The sequence below is a fragment of the Solenopsis invicta genome, chromosome 12, assembly GCF_016802725.1.
Source record: "Solenopsis invicta isolate M01_SB chromosome 12, UNIL_Sinv_3.0, whole genome shotgun sequence".
NCBI lineage: Eukaryota > Metazoa > Arthropoda > Insecta > Hymenoptera > Formicidae > Solenopsis > Solenopsis invicta.
Window position 1 is genome coordinate 8,939,599 of NC_052675.1, and position 14,378 is coordinate 8,953,976.

Here is a 14,378-nt window from a genome sequence, read left to right on the forward strand (position 1 = left end):
AGGTATAACACAGCAGTGCCACGTGGTACGCTAAGGTCGTTACCGTGGGGAGCTGTCGTCATTACGACTCCCCTGGATCAACGACGACGACCTGCGCTCGACGTCGGAGAAGCCTCTATATTCTGCGGCTGGACCTTTGACTATGACATAATCTTCAAGTCGTAGAAATTATTTATTTATTTATTTAATTCATCCATTAGTAGTATAATTCGTAGTGTCAAAGGCAAATAGATCTCCTGTATATAAAATGAGCTAAAATATAATATGATTAAAAAGGAGATAAATCGAAATGAAGATCGGCTCGAATATGATAAAATGAATCTTTTTTCGCATTGGTAATTGTTGGAAAATTCGTCTTAACGGTTATGAAAAAGGGAGAATCAATGTTCTATTGAAAAAGTAGGACCAACCTTGATATTTTACATTATAACTTTTAATTGTTTAAATTATTTATATTATAATTGTTTTATTAAGTAAAATGTATCTTTATATACACTGTCGCTTTTGAGACTTGATTGTTGATGGTCACTAATTTAAAAAAGTTTGAAAAAGAATAAATAAATAAATATTTGTTATTCATTATCATAGTCGATATAATATATTGCAGATAACGCTTGGATCATAAACATACCCGATTGTTATGTCTTATGCTTTTTTTTACACGGAAGAATACATTATACTTCGTTATTACACAAAGATATCACACAATCTAATCCTTTTCCAAATTAGATCGGCAATTCTTTTTCACCTCTTTCGTCGAGGACTTAAACTTTGAACTAAATTTAACTCACATGCACGTAAAGCAGGTCCCTACACACAGCGATCGATTGTCTTCTGTCTCGAATTGCTGTTTGAAGACGATTTGCACGTACGAAAGTTCTATTCTTCGTTATTGATCGAATAATTATTATTCACTAAGTTGGTATACCAGTTCCTAGTCATTAAACTTGAGTTATTCTACAATGTATATTCCTTCTCGTGCGACACGTACGAAATTGCGAGAAATAGATGAAGAAGAAGAAGAAGAAGTACAAGAGGCAAATGACGAAAAGCAAAAAAGCGATGATTCACGTTGATGAGAAATAAATTACATGCGAAAAGAGAGTGGAATATAACTCGAGTCTGAACTATCTTGAGTATAAATTACGTTCTCATGGCAACTGATGACGGGGAAGGTCAAGTGCAGGGGTGAGATCGTGTACGCGAGGGCGACGACGAACGGGGTTGCATACGTTGGATATATTTTGATTCGATAATTTAGAATACATAAACATTTTAGATTTCTCAGGGGGTCCCCTCGGGAAATACATGGACGGACACATGGATATCACGTATACGGGGAGTACACGTCGTCACGTTTGTCTTCCGGTAGCAATCATTGATCGATCGTATGTATCGAAAGAAAGAAGAAGAATAGTAGATACGTTTCATATAGCGTGGAATAGTGCCTATCTTTATCTATCTCTTATCTGACTACCGTGTATCGTCGTGGCCTCCGCTTAATTTCGCTCACGCGATAGGCGTACACATATGTATCGATAAGTGTAATTTTACATGCGTCGCTCGCGAAGAGAGAAAAAGAGGGAGAGAGAGGGTCTCCCCTTTTTTTCCTTGGTTTTTTTGTTTGCCTCTCTCTTTCTCTCCTTTTGTCTTTCACGCAACCATTCTTATTTTATAAGCCAACAAAGATATGTTATATACCATCTATCTCTTCGTTATGCAATTTATATGTATTTGCGAGGGAGAGAATTCGTATATATTCTGACGACAAATGCTATCGATTCTTAGCGTTATAACAAATATTATACGAATATTCGTACTTTCTTCCAGAGTTCGGCATTAATTAATCGATTAATTGAACTGTTAAATAATAAAAAAATTTTAATATGTGTATAATCATGATTAATGTAATCATTTCTTAATAACATTAGCCAAACAATTTTGTATAATTCAATTAAGTTTTCGCTTAACTAATAATCGATTAATGTTAAGTATTGAAACAAGTCAAACGTCGTTGATTAAATAATCGTTAATTTTTAATCATATTTCAAAAATTATATTTATAACTTTTACGAACTTGAAGAATGCGTTTATCATATCGAAAAGACATTGAAATCGATATTAGTCGATAAATTATTTTATGCATTTATGTAAACCGCGAAAGAGATTATATTGATACGGTATTCTCATAAGTAATTTATCGATTAATTTCATTTGCATTGTTTTTCTTTTCTCTATGAGAAGCATATTACGTCGAGTCAAAAGTTTCTTCGAGCTATAGCGGTCCTCGCTACCTTGCCTCATCTGCGAGATTATACCCCGTTATCGCTTTCGTTCGCGGTAAGCGTGAAACGCGATCCCAGTAACACGATCGACCACCTGTGTACCACATGCACAATTCCTATCGAACAAACAAAGGAACGGTTGCTCGTTAGCAAACAGTTAACGACGCTCTGCGACGTTCGCTCGATGTAGTCGCCCGCGTTCCTGTATCAGGTTACTCCGGACCTTTTCTCACTTTTCGTTGCTGGTGTCGAGGTAGCGCGCGGCACGATCCCACAGGAAGACGATAGCGCGGCGTCCCGATGAGAGATTCCACGCGCAAAATCCCGAGGTTGTTGTCTGGGTGACGCTCACTTCCCCGAAAGAAAGCGATAGTCTCCAATAATCATGTCGACCAAGACCGTGGTGCGAAGGACGAGATCCAGCAACTTTGAATATCGCGGTGACTCCAGATTTCCACCGGGCGTCTATGCGATACATACGCCGTCGTCGGCATGTAATCGTACACTTGGAGACAAGCCGATTCATCTGAAAAGGAATAGCGCGTACGAGCGGGGTAAAGAGGTAACACGGTTTATACTCTCTCCTTGAGGAAAAGCGAAGCGTAGGTTTCTGCGCGATTTCTTCGTTCGCTATAATTGCAGCTACATTATTTCAGCAAACAAAACGAGTGTATTATATAACAGTTATATTATTGAGTGGGAAATTACAACTAATATTTATATAACTTAGTGTTTGCTGGGTAAATGTGTTTCGAAAAAAATTAATATTTCCATTTAAATTCAGCCCTAAGTTAAAGTGATTATGTAAAATATTGATTGACAGGTCGGGAGGATAAGGGATAAGAGCGGCACAAGGAAATATCCCTCGGAGTCTATGATCTACCCAAAGATCATGACGAAGAAGGATTACGAGGACCTGAAGGAACGCAGCCGCGTGATCACGAAGGAGGAGAGACAAACGGCTGCGGAGACCGCGGAGAAGGCGAGGGAGAGATTGATAAAGGAGAGCTTGGCGCGGAAGGAGGCGATCCGCATGATGGACATGAAGAAGGATCGCGAGAAGGATCCGAGAACGAGGGAGATCGAGGAGGAGGCGAGAAGGCGGACGATGCACGTCCTCGAGCGGGCGTACAACATGCGTCTGGAGCAGGAGGAGGAGATACAGAAGTGCAATCGGCTCATCCTGGAAACCAAGTGCCGAGCTATCCGCGACGCCCAGGTAAACCGCCGATTTTATAACGGGATCCCACGTGTGGCTTAACGTCCCTGTAATGTCTAATTTTCGTACATTTAGCTATCCATTTGTAGATCGCAGAGAAAAAGCTGATGGAGCAGGAGCTTCTCGAGGAGGAGAAACGACTGAATGACGCGATGGAAGATGAGAGGAGACGGGCGATCAAGGAGGAGTCGCGAAAGGAACAGGAAGAGGTAGCCAAGAGGCTGCGATTCGCTAAGATTCTGAAGGAGCAGATTGTGGAGAATGAGGAACAACGGATCCTCGAGTTCGAGAGGAAACAGGAGGAAAGTCGGCTTATCAATTTAAATAACATCGCGTGGCAGCAAGATGAGATCGAGAAGCTGCGCAACAAAGAGGCCGAAAATGCTAGGGTGCGGCAGGAACTTGCAGAAGGAAACGAACAATTGAAACATTTCAAGGCTATGGAAAAGGAGGAAATCAAAATTATAGATCTAAGGTGCATTTTATATCTTTTAAAATTATTTTCAACTATTTATTTCCCAAGTTTTGAAATCGTATTGGAATTATCTCCTCAGCCTCTCGTTGAAAAAATATATATAATTTTTATTAAATTTAACTTGTCAGGATACAAAACTATCATCGACTAAAAGAGGAAAGAGAGGCAAGAAAAGCAGAAGAGCAAAAATTGGAGAGATTAAAGAAAGAGCGAGAGAAAACCAGAGTGGCAATGCGAACTGTGCAAGCGCACGAGCTTCAGGTATTAAATGTCGAACCTTAAAAAGTTGGCGACATAAGTGTATCTAGAAATTACGCTAGACAGAGGGTGTACTATAAATAAGGAATTCTACTCAGTATATCGCAAGATCAAAAATTTTTTTACTAATGGAAACGCAATAATTTATGCGTTACACGATATTGCACTGCACGTATCGTTCCATATTACTTATATAATTACCTACATACATCCTTGCGTGTTTCAACTTGTTGTCGAGGGTCAATGATTCTATGAACGCCACGTCAGGCCTCCCTATCTACAATGTGTTCTCCTTTTGAAAAATTGCGGTTTGCGTTTTTTTTTTATCGTGATTATTTCTACTTAACAGGGTACTAAGTCGCATACGTTATCAGGCTGTAATGCTCTTTTCGCAATTAAAACAATTATTGTACACTTGAACATTATACCCGAGTAAGCAAAAAGCATTAAAGTAACATTTTTAGAAATGTTGATTTCATGTTATATATTTTTAAACGTTTTAAAATAACATTGTATAAACATTTTAAAAAGATTGTTTTTTACTTTTTTCGAAATATTGTTAAAATATTTTGGATATTATCTCCCTCCCCCCCCGTTATGGTCAAAGTTTATTCATATTGCATACGTTAAATATGACATTTTAAAAAATATTGTTATCGTTGTAATAACATCGTAATAATGATTTTATTTTTAGTGGGACACACCTCCATTATCTGATTGCCTAGTTTTACATATTAATTATGTTATAATTTATTATCTTCTAGAGAACCATTTAATTAAAAAATCATAAGTTGTTACAGCATTAACTGTGGGCAAATTACAGCTATAAATTTGCAGGCGCAAATTGATGAAATTAACGCGGCTCGGGTTCAAGAAGAAGTAGAACGGGAATGGAGGCGAAAAGAGAAGGAAGAAGCTTTAAAGAAACTGGAGGCTCAACAAATTCTTCAAAGAGAAAGGGAGGAACAAATAAACAATAAGCGAATAATGCAGGCTATCGAGATCGAGCGAGAGAGACGAGAATTTGAGAAGATTGTACGTGTGCAACAAGCAGCTTTTTGTAGAGAAAAAAGGGAACTCGAACAAAAGCAACAACAGGCTCTAATTCATCGCAAAGAAATATTGAAACAGGTTTGTCTTGTTTAGCCTCGCACAATAAATGTTTACATATTGGCATTCACAATAATATATTATTTTATTTCGCTTGGATAGGTAAATGAAAAAGAACGACAGCGCATTGCTGAGCGACAGAAAATGTTTGAAGAAGGCCTAGCAATACGTGGTAAAACTGCGATGCGTAAGAAGAAATTACAGGATGCCATGGAACGAAAGTGCCAAGAAATGAGAGAGAACAAAGTTCCCGATGTTTACATTAATGAAGTGAAACGAATGATTGAAACTATTCAATGAATCATCTAACCAGGCTGAAAAATAAAAATAAGATTTAAATCTAGTTTAAAAAATGATAAATCACATATTTTTTTTATTTCATATTACATACATATATTACAAATACATATACGTGGTAAACAATGTAAAAGATTTGAAAAAGATTTAGCATTTGATTACAACTTTAGTGTAGCTTTATTCTTCGTAATTGTGTTTGTATTATATACATGTAGTATCATGTTTGTATGTGATTATGTGTTGCATGCGTGTAATTATATATACATATATATAATTTATTTTATAAATATATGTGTATGTGTGTATATGTGTACAAATAAATTATGTGTGATTATGTGTGATACACATACATACACATACGCACGCAATTTTTTTGTAAATATGTACAAATTTATCGAATTTATTCATTAGTTTTACAGTCTTTAGTTTTTTTATGATACGTCACTTCCATATCATTAGAACATTCGAATCGCGCTCGATGATATCTTCAATTTGCGCGGCAGACTGTCCCGTGCTACAACATATTTCATCGAGGCTGTACGTACCTGTAAAATACTTATAAATTGGATTGTTTTTCGCTTCTTCGCTGCAAGATGCGCCAGGGCGAAGTACAGGATACTACAAGAGAAGATGGAATTAATACACCACTATACGCAGAACACAATGCAACTCTAATGAAAATTACTCACATTGTATACCCTTCTAATGAGTCCCTCAATCAAACCAAATTGTACCAACTTTCTCTCATTTATTCTCAAGTTTTGTGGATTGAGACGCTGACACAAATCTTTCATAGTGACACCGTAAGTCATACTTGAATACATACGGTATATATCCCTAAAATGTGCGGGTTGTCTGGCTATAAAGAAAAACTATCTGCGTAGATTTTGTCGTGATTTTAAAAAAATGATCGTAACATTCAAAAAATTACTTACCTAGCTTAGAAGCGTATGCTATACATCTCTCTTGTAATTTTACATCGTCTGGCAATTTTAGTAATTTTGGCGTTACAGCATAGACGTTGCTATACTGAAATATTGGAATCAAAGTTACAACTCCATAATATCTGAAAAGATAAAAAAGTTACTATTGTAATATAATCAAATGATAAAATGCTATTTTATTTTTTTAATATCTTACACAAGATTTTGCACGCAGCTTTTTACTAGATTATTTTCCACATCAGCCTCAGCTGCTATACGCGCAACATGATTAAAGCCATCAATGTAAGGCAATACTTGTTGTGTGGTCAAATCCCACTGATCACTCTGGAATGATTCTCTGTCTTCCAAAAATATTGGGACCTGATGATCAAGAACTGGCTTTGGCTCAGGCGCCAACCTCACAACTTTCAAATGAGATGTCATTGACCCTTCTAACAAAACATTACACATATAATAAAAGATATTATATATATATATATATATGTATGTATGTATGTATATAAAATTTTTTTACTGATAAATTTCATATATATTTACATATAAAACTTACCAGTTAATGTACTCATTTTGTGTAGATTTAAATCCTGCATAACTTGTGCAAGCATCTCTGCCAATCTAGTTTTATCATCTGAGGCAGATAAAAAACAATTTTCTACTTCCAAAGCCATCTAAAAATCAATTAAATACATATAAATTGCTAGGTACATCCAACAAGAGAAATTTTAGAATAAATTACTAACTAAAAAATCTGACATCTTCTTCACCACTGGTTCATAGTGGACAGTACGAGCATTTGCATCACAGACAAAACACAAGTTGAAGTAAAACGCGTTTCTTGCATACTTTTTATCGTCAATCTTCACGGGGAAGCCCAAGATTTTATAGTCCTTCAGTGTGCTAAAAGATAAGAAAATTGCTAGACCAAACGTAAGAGATTTAGCGAGTCAACTTTAACTTAACGTTTTGTAACTTTAACTCTTGGGAGCTGATGTTGAAATGTGTAACAGTTATCAATGCTAAATCTGTGAGATTTATGTCACTTAATCTTCCAACCATGTTTTTCAACCCAAACATTTTTAGAAAACTCTTGTGATATTAGAGTATTGTTACATTTTTGTATATTGTAATAATTACTCTATTCACTAAAATGTGTCAAAATACTATAGATATTCAGAAAAATTGCAAAGATTAAACCTTCTGTTAAAGCTCTAATACCACAAGAATTTTTAAAAGACCCAAACATGGTTAAAAGATTAATTATTAAACACTAATTAATTTTAAGAATCCATGACAAATAACTAACAACAAATACAAGATTATTTTAATAACAAAAGAAAAATTCAAGATTTATAAGATGGGAGAAATCAATAACTCCGAAGGGTTAAGTACACTAAACTTACATTGTAATAGTACTTCTTTGTAATTGTGCCTTTGGTATGACGTAAACACTAACATTGTCAAAGATGTCTTTAGATATGTAATTATCGGGTACCTAAAATAATTCCAATAAATTGTAAACACACACAATCAGAATGTTCGACCACTTGGAGTTTCGTATATGCCCTAACCTGGCATGTGATTTTAGGTCCTGCTATATGATGAAATTCTGCGAAAAATATGCATCGAATCGGATCCTCTGGTTCCTTGTCTGTGACATTTTCCAATGAAAGGGCCATTGTACCTATTAATTTATTTTTTATTGAAATTGTAAAATCTTATCCATGATAGATAACCTATCAAGATTTTGTCACCGGTGTTATTTAAACTGATTTAATATCAGCACTGCTGCCATCTGACAATCTTAGCACGTGCAAGCGAACTAAAATCGAAGGTGCAGAAGGTGCACGTCAGTGCACCAGTGCACGTGTGGAAAACGCACCGAGCGACAAGGCATGTCTTTAGAAAGAATACTTTTCAAGTATCTTTTCTTTAGTTTAGTGATTTCACGAGATGAATAAAAGAAAGCTCGACGACGAGACCGATGCCGCTCCAGCGAATGCTGAGGTCAAGAGGGTTCTGTCTCGTTTCAAATCGGACACCGGGGAGGTTCTGCCTGGTGGCCTGCTGGACCTACCAGTTGATGTCACAGTAGATAAACTACAGGCGATCTGCAATGCTCTGCTGCAGCAAGAGGAGCCTTTACCCCTAGCATTTTACGTAAATAATGTAGAAGTTACAGACGTATTAGAAAAGTACATCAACAAGGATTTCAGCATTAGCGAGGATGTTGTAGAGATTGTGTATCAGCCACAAGCGGTATTTAAAGTCAGAGCTGTCACGAGATGTACCGGATCCTTAGAAGGTTGTCACAAACAAATCTGTGCAGCATTTTATCGAATAAAGTGAATATTTCGTTAATCTCTTTCTGCTCTTACAGGTCACAAGGAAGCTGTTATATCAGTTGCATTTTCGCCAGACGGCAAACATCTAGCCAGTGGTTCCGGTGATACTACAGTCAGGCTATGGGATATCTACACACAAACACCGCATTATACATGTGAAGGACATAGACACTGGGTCTTGTGCATTTCCTGGTCACCTTGTGGCACCAAGCTGGCCTCTGCATGTAAAAATGGATTGATTTACTTATGGAATCCTGATACTGGCAGACAAATAGGTAGAAATTTAGAAAATATTGAACCTTCTTTCTACTCAGACAGGAATGTATATTCTTCATATTTTGTCAAACAGGAAAAGCCATGACGGGACACAGAATGTGGGTGACATCTCTTTGCTGGGAACCTTATCACAAAAATCCAGAATGCTTACATTTAGCCAGTGCCTCTAAGGACTGTGATATACGAATTTGGGACACAAAAAGAGCACAAACCTGTCGGGTTTTGTCTGGTCACACAAGAAGCGTGACCTGTATCAAGTGGGGTGGGAGTGGTCTTATTTATTCCGCCTCTCAAGACAGGACTATCAAAGTGTGGAGAGCGGAAGATGTATGTACATCGAGCAATTAAAGTTATTAGAGTCTTGTTATATAAATTTCCAACTAATCAAATCAATTTCAGGGTGTATTGTGTAGAACCCTAGAAGGCCATGCTCATTGGGTAAATACTTTGGCACTGAATGTCGATTACGCGCTCAGGACTGGCCCTTTTCAGTTGGGATCGACTGAAAATAAAACGGACAGTCCGTTAGAATATGCAAGAAAGCAATATGAATCTGTAGGTGAAGAGAGACTTGTGTCTGGATCTGATGATTTCACTTTGTTCTTGTGGAAACCTGAAAAACAGAAGAAACCTATAGGTACATTGCAGAAATTTACAATATAATTAATTAATTGTAAGAAACATATCAAGAAAATATTTTTCAGCAAGAATGACAGGCCATCAACAGCTTATCAATGATGTTAAATTCTCACCGGATGGTCGTGTAATTGCGTCTGCATCCTTTGACAAGTCTATTAAATTATGGGACTCTAATATTGGGACATATATTACTTCATTAAGAGGTCACGTCCAAGCAGTTTATTCGATAGCATGGAGCGCCGATTCTCGTCTGCTGGTCAGCGGTAGCGCGGATTCAACTTTAAAAGGTAAATACACTGTCAAGCATAGGAAAATGTAGCAATTTAGAACATTAGATGATTGAAAATAACATATCTTTTTATAGTTTGGAGCATGAAAACTAAAAAATTAAGTCAAGATTTGCCCGGTCACGCTGATGAAGTTTATGCGGTCGATTGGTCACCCGATGGTTTACGAGTTGTTTCAGGTGGAAAAGATAAAGTTTTACGACTGTGGCAAAATTGAATATATATATATAGAAAAACATGTTTTTGTGTTACTTATTTTTAAAATAGAATAGATTGTTATGCATCAATTAGGTCCGAATTCATAGACGTTTCTCAGATCTCAAATCTGTCTTTACCTTGCTTGCTACCATATGCGAGACAAAGACAGATTTAAAATCTGAGAAACGTCGGTTGCATTCCGAATTACGCTTGAAGCGCATAGAGTGCATAGAAAATCATTCCAAATCAGCCTATTTCGAAAGCGCTTTGAGCTGTGAATTCCCCAAAGTGTACTAATCATACTGAATTCTTAGCACTCCTCCCAGCGCACAAACTGCTTCTCCTTCGACTTGAGGTAGTTGTTAATACTGGCACTGAGACTTGAGGACAAGTCTGAAATCCAAGGCCACCATTAAGAAGAAAAGGCAGTTGTTGCGTTCATGCGGTCAATGTGTTTCTCGGAACGCGTTCAGATTGCATCGATTACACATCAAACACAAAATAGACGAGAGAATCGACAAGCTTGGACACACTAGATCAAAAATTATTTAAATTTATTATTTTTATCGAAGAGAAAAACGAAGTAGTTAATTATTTTTGAAAAAATCCACAAAAAAATTAATGTTTTAAATAAGGTTTTTATTAAAATCATATAAAGGTCTTATAAATTTATATAGGATCTATATTTTAGTCTTGTAAGCGCTACAATATTCTCAGAATATTATACAAATATTATTAAAATTTAAAATAATTTATGGTATATTATTTCAACATCTATGGAATATTATGAAAATATTCTACGGATATTATTTTTCAAAATTAATGTGAATTATACATAAAATTATTCATAAATTTTACAATTATTACATTTAAAAGTTATATAATATTTTCGATAATTTAAAATATTGAAATAAATAATATTATTTACTTTTAATATACACTACTCAAAAAAAAATAGGGAACACTTTCCAGACACCAAAAATTAGGCTATTTTCAAATGACTGTAACTCGGTGAAAAATCATCGTAGATAAAAAATAAAAAAAGCATTTTGAAGCTTGAAGATCCAACTTTAACGCTTTATTAGCAGATTTTCAAAATTCTTTTAACTTCTTTGTCTTATGCAGTAAAAAAGCACACCCTGTTTTGTTCCTTAAAATTTCGTATTTTTGACACTGCAGCTCAACCAACAAATTTTTTTCGAATAATTCAAGTAAAGCTTCATAAACTACAACATTTTGCCTACAAAATGCTTTTTTAAAAATTTCTCTACGATTTTTTTTAGCCGAGTTACGCAACTTTGAAGCTAAACCTGCATTTTTTACAAATAATATCCGTACTCCGTGAAAAATCATCGTAGACAAAAAATCAAAAAACCATTTTAAAGCTCGAAGTTTCAGCTTTAACATGTTATTAATGGTTTTCAAAAATTTTTTCAATTTCTTAGTACTATGCCCCAAAAAAGATACACTGTTTTTTCCTTGAAATTACGTATTTTTAACAGCCTGTAGCTCAATAAAAAATTTTTTCTCGACAAATCCAATGCAAGTGCCATAAAGTATGACATTTTTTCTACAAAATGCTTTTTTTAAAATTTTTTCTACGATTTTTTTGACCGAGTTACAAGACTTGGAAGAAACACATTTTTTACAGTATCTTTTTCTGAAAAATGACGTCTACCGCCGACATTAGCATTACCCAATATGCACCACGTGGAGGTTGCCGGTCGGATATTTGCACATCGTGTGTGTGTGTGTGTGTGTGCGCGCGTGCGCGCGTGCGTGCGTGCGTGCGTGTGTGCGTGCGTGTGTGTGTATGTATGTGTGTGTGTGTGTGTGTGTCACAGCATAGATAAGGACCCCACAGTTCGCCACTTCTGCGGTATTTAATGACTCCAAACCCCCTTTGCTGTGTGTGTGTGTGTGTGTGTATGCGCGCGCGCGCATGAGTGTTCAATAGTGTGTATTTCCTCTTCTCTGATCAATTACTGCTTGCAAGCGTTCTCACATATTTATACATCTTGCAATACGATCTTGCGGAATGTTGTGCCAAATTTTCATTAAAATTTCTTCTAATTCTTCTAAATTTTGCGGCTGTTCTTCGCGACGCCTTAATCGTCGTTCTTGGCGTCGACGAAATAAACGCTATGATCAACGTTGCGTAATGCCAGTACGATCTTACAACGGCGGTTCCGTGATGGTGTGGGGGTGTATATCTCTTACAAGACAAAGTGATCTAGTGATCCTGCCACCTCCGGCAATAACAGGTGTTCGTTATATCAACGATATTCTACGACCACACGTTTTACAATTAAATCGAACCTGTCGGAATTTTATTTTCATGCAGGACAACGCTCGACCTCATACGGCAAATATAACGCGACGTTTTTTTGAACGACACGCAACTAGATTGTTAAATCATCTCGTCAATAGCCCAGACTTAAATCCAATTAAGCACATTGGGATAAAATAGAACGACGATTAAGGCGTCGCGAAGAACAGCCGCAAAATTTAGAAGAATTGGAGGAAATTTTAACGAAAATTTGGCACAACATTCCGCAAGATCATATTGCAAGATGTATAAATATGCAAAAACGCTTGCAAGCAGTAATTGATCAGAGAGGAGGAAATACACACTATTGAATACTCATGCGCGCGCGCGCGCGCACGCACACACACACACACATACACACACACAGCAGAGAGGGTTTGGAGTCATTAAATACCGCAGAAGTGACGAACTGTGGGGTCTTTATCTCTGCTGTGATACACACACACACACACACACACACACACACACACACACATCCCACACACACACACACACGATGTGCAAATATCCGACCGGCAACCTCCACGGGGTGCATATTGGGTAATGCTAATGTCGGCGGTAGACGTCATTTTTCAGAAAAAGATACTGTAAAAAATGTGTTTCTTCGAAGTCTTGTAACTCGGTCAAAAAAAATCGTAGAAAAAGTTTTAAAAAAAGCATTTTGTAGAAAAAATGTCATACTTTATGGCACTTGCATTGGATTTGTCGAGAAAAAATTTTTTATTGAGCTACAGGCTGTTAAAAATACGTAATTTCAAGGAAAAAACAGTGTATCTTTTTGGGGCATAGTACTAAGAAATTGAAAAAATTTTTGAAAACCATTAATAACATGTTAAAGCTGAAACTTCGAACTTTAAAATAGTTTTTTGATTTTTTGTCTACGATGATTTTTCACGAAGTACGGATATCATTTGTAAAAAATGCAGGTTTAGCTTCAAAGTTGCGTAACTCGGCCAAAAAAAATCATAGAGAAATTTTTAAAAAAGCATTTTGTAGGCAAAATGTTGTAGTTTATGAAGCTTTACTTGAATTATTCGAAAAAAATTTGTTGGTCAAGCTGCAAAGTGTCAAAAATTCGAAATTTTAAGAAACAAAACAGGGTGTGCTTTTTTACTGCATAAGACAAGGAAGTTAAAAGAATTTTGAAAATCTGCTGATAGAGCGTTAAAGTTGGATCTTCAAGTTTCAAAATGCTTTTTTTATTTTTTATCTACGATGATTTTTCACCGAGTTACAGTCATTTGAAAATAGCCTAATTTTTGGTGTCTGGAAAGTGTTCCCTATTTTTTTTTGAGTAGTGTATTATATTCTTACAATATTTATATATTTATATATTATCAGGAGTGACACGTAAAACCACTTTTTATTAGTATTAAATAATATTTTAGGAATATTATTTAACATTAAATAATATTGTGCCCTCATATGAAGTTCACTCAACGCATAGGTCGCACAGGAAACTGTTCCGAAATTCTCAAGCACTTATGCGCATTGAAAAAACGGAACGATTTCGAAGTGTTGCGCATCAGTGTTTTGCAGCAGTATTACACTCTACGCGCTTCATGCGTAATTCGAAACGCAGCCTTTTGTCGCAAGCTATGCGCGTCCGCGCATATACCGTGAATTCAAATTTGTAGACAATAGTATACCACAGTACACATTTAATCACGTTTTGAACGCAGCTTCTCTCTAGTTAATAAAAATAAACGATCTTATAGA

At 36.2% G+C, this 14,378-nt stretch overlaps 3 protein-coding genes across 3 annotated transcripts; 2 read left to right on the top strand and 1 right to left on the bottom strand.

Annotated features, from left to right (window-relative positions):
- The first annotated feature begins 399 nt into the window (after nucleotides 1–399).
- LOC105195444 (cilia- and flagella-associated protein 45) lies at nucleotides 400–5,647 on the top strand. The gene is made up of 6 exons (XM_011160831.3): nucleotides 400–2,847; nucleotides 3,109–3,504; nucleotides 3,594–3,979; nucleotides 4,108–4,240; nucleotides 5,075–5,368; nucleotides 5,450–5,647. The coding sequence occupies exons 1-6, from the start codon at nucleotides 2,671–2,673 to the stop codon at nucleotides 5,645–5,647; spliced, it is 1,584 nt and encodes a 527-aa protein (XP_011159133.3). The 5' UTR covers nucleotides 400–2,670.
- Nucleotides 5,648–5,686: 39 nt separating this feature from the next.
- On the bottom strand, nucleotides 5,687–8,388 carry LOC105195443 (GATOR complex protein NPRL2). The gene is made up of 8 exons (XM_011160830.3): nucleotides 8,157–8,388; nucleotides 7,989–8,080; nucleotides 7,329–7,485; nucleotides 7,139–7,256; nucleotides 6,785–7,019; nucleotides 6,580–6,710; nucleotides 6,334–6,503; nucleotides 5,687–6,262 (listed from the first exon to the last, which is right to left on the bottom strand). Exons 1-8 carry the CDS (start codon nucleotides 8,262–8,264, stop codon nucleotides 6,086–6,088), a joined length of 1,188 nt encoding a protein of 395 aa, XP_011159132.1. The 5' UTR covers nucleotides 8,265–8,388; the 3' UTR covers nucleotides 5,687–6,085.
- A 30-nt stretch (nucleotides 8,389–8,418) lies between these two features.
- Nucleotides 8,419–10,370, top strand: LOC105195442 (notchless protein homolog 1). Its single transcript, XM_011160829.3, has 6 exons — nucleotides 8,419–8,890; nucleotides 8,966–9,205; nucleotides 9,280–9,533; nucleotides 9,606–9,843; nucleotides 9,911–10,132; nucleotides 10,210–10,370. The coding sequence occupies exons 1-6, from the start codon at nucleotides 8,539–8,541 to the stop codon at nucleotides 10,347–10,349; spliced, it is 1,446 nt and encodes a 481-aa protein (XP_011159131.1). The 5' UTR covers nucleotides 8,419–8,538; the 3' UTR covers nucleotides 10,350–10,370.
- Nucleotides 10,371–14,378: the final 4,008 nt, after the last annotated feature.

Coding starts and splice junctions, on each gene's coding strand:
- LOC105195444 (XM_011160831.3), top strand. CDS start 2,671: ATGTCGACCAAGACCGTGGTGCGAAGGACGAGATCCAGCAACTTTGAA. Junction 3,980..4,107: donor ATCAAAATTATAGATCTAAG/GTGCATTTTATA, acceptor TTAACTTGTCAG/GATACAAAACTATCATCGAC. Junction 5,369..5,449: donor GCAAAGAAATATTGAAACAG/GTTTGTCTTGTT, acceptor TCGCTTGGATAG/GTAAATGAAAAAGAACGACA.
- LOC105195443 (XM_011160830.3), bottom strand. CDS start 8,264: ATGGCCCTTTCATTGGAAAATGTCACAGACAAGGAACCAGAGGATCCG. Junction 8,081..8,156: donor GACCTAAAATCACATGCCAG/GTTAGGGCATAT, acceptor GAATTATTTTAG/GTACCCGATAATTACATATC. Junction 7,486..7,988: donor CAAAGAAGTACTATTACAAT/GTAAGTTTAGTG, acceptor CTTATCTTTTAG/CACACTGAAGGACTATAAAA.
- LOC105195442 (XM_011160829.3), top strand. CDS start 8,539: ATGAATAAAAGAAAGCTCGACGACGAGACCGATGCCGCTCCAGCGAAT. Junction 8,891..8,965: donor ATGTACCGGATCCTTAGAAG/GTTGTCACAAAC, acceptor CTGCTCTTACAG/GTCACAAGGAAGCTGTTATA. Junction 9,534..9,605: donor AAGTGTGGAGAGCGGAAGAT/GTATGTACATCG, acceptor AATCAATTTCAG/GGTGTATTGTGTAGAACCCT.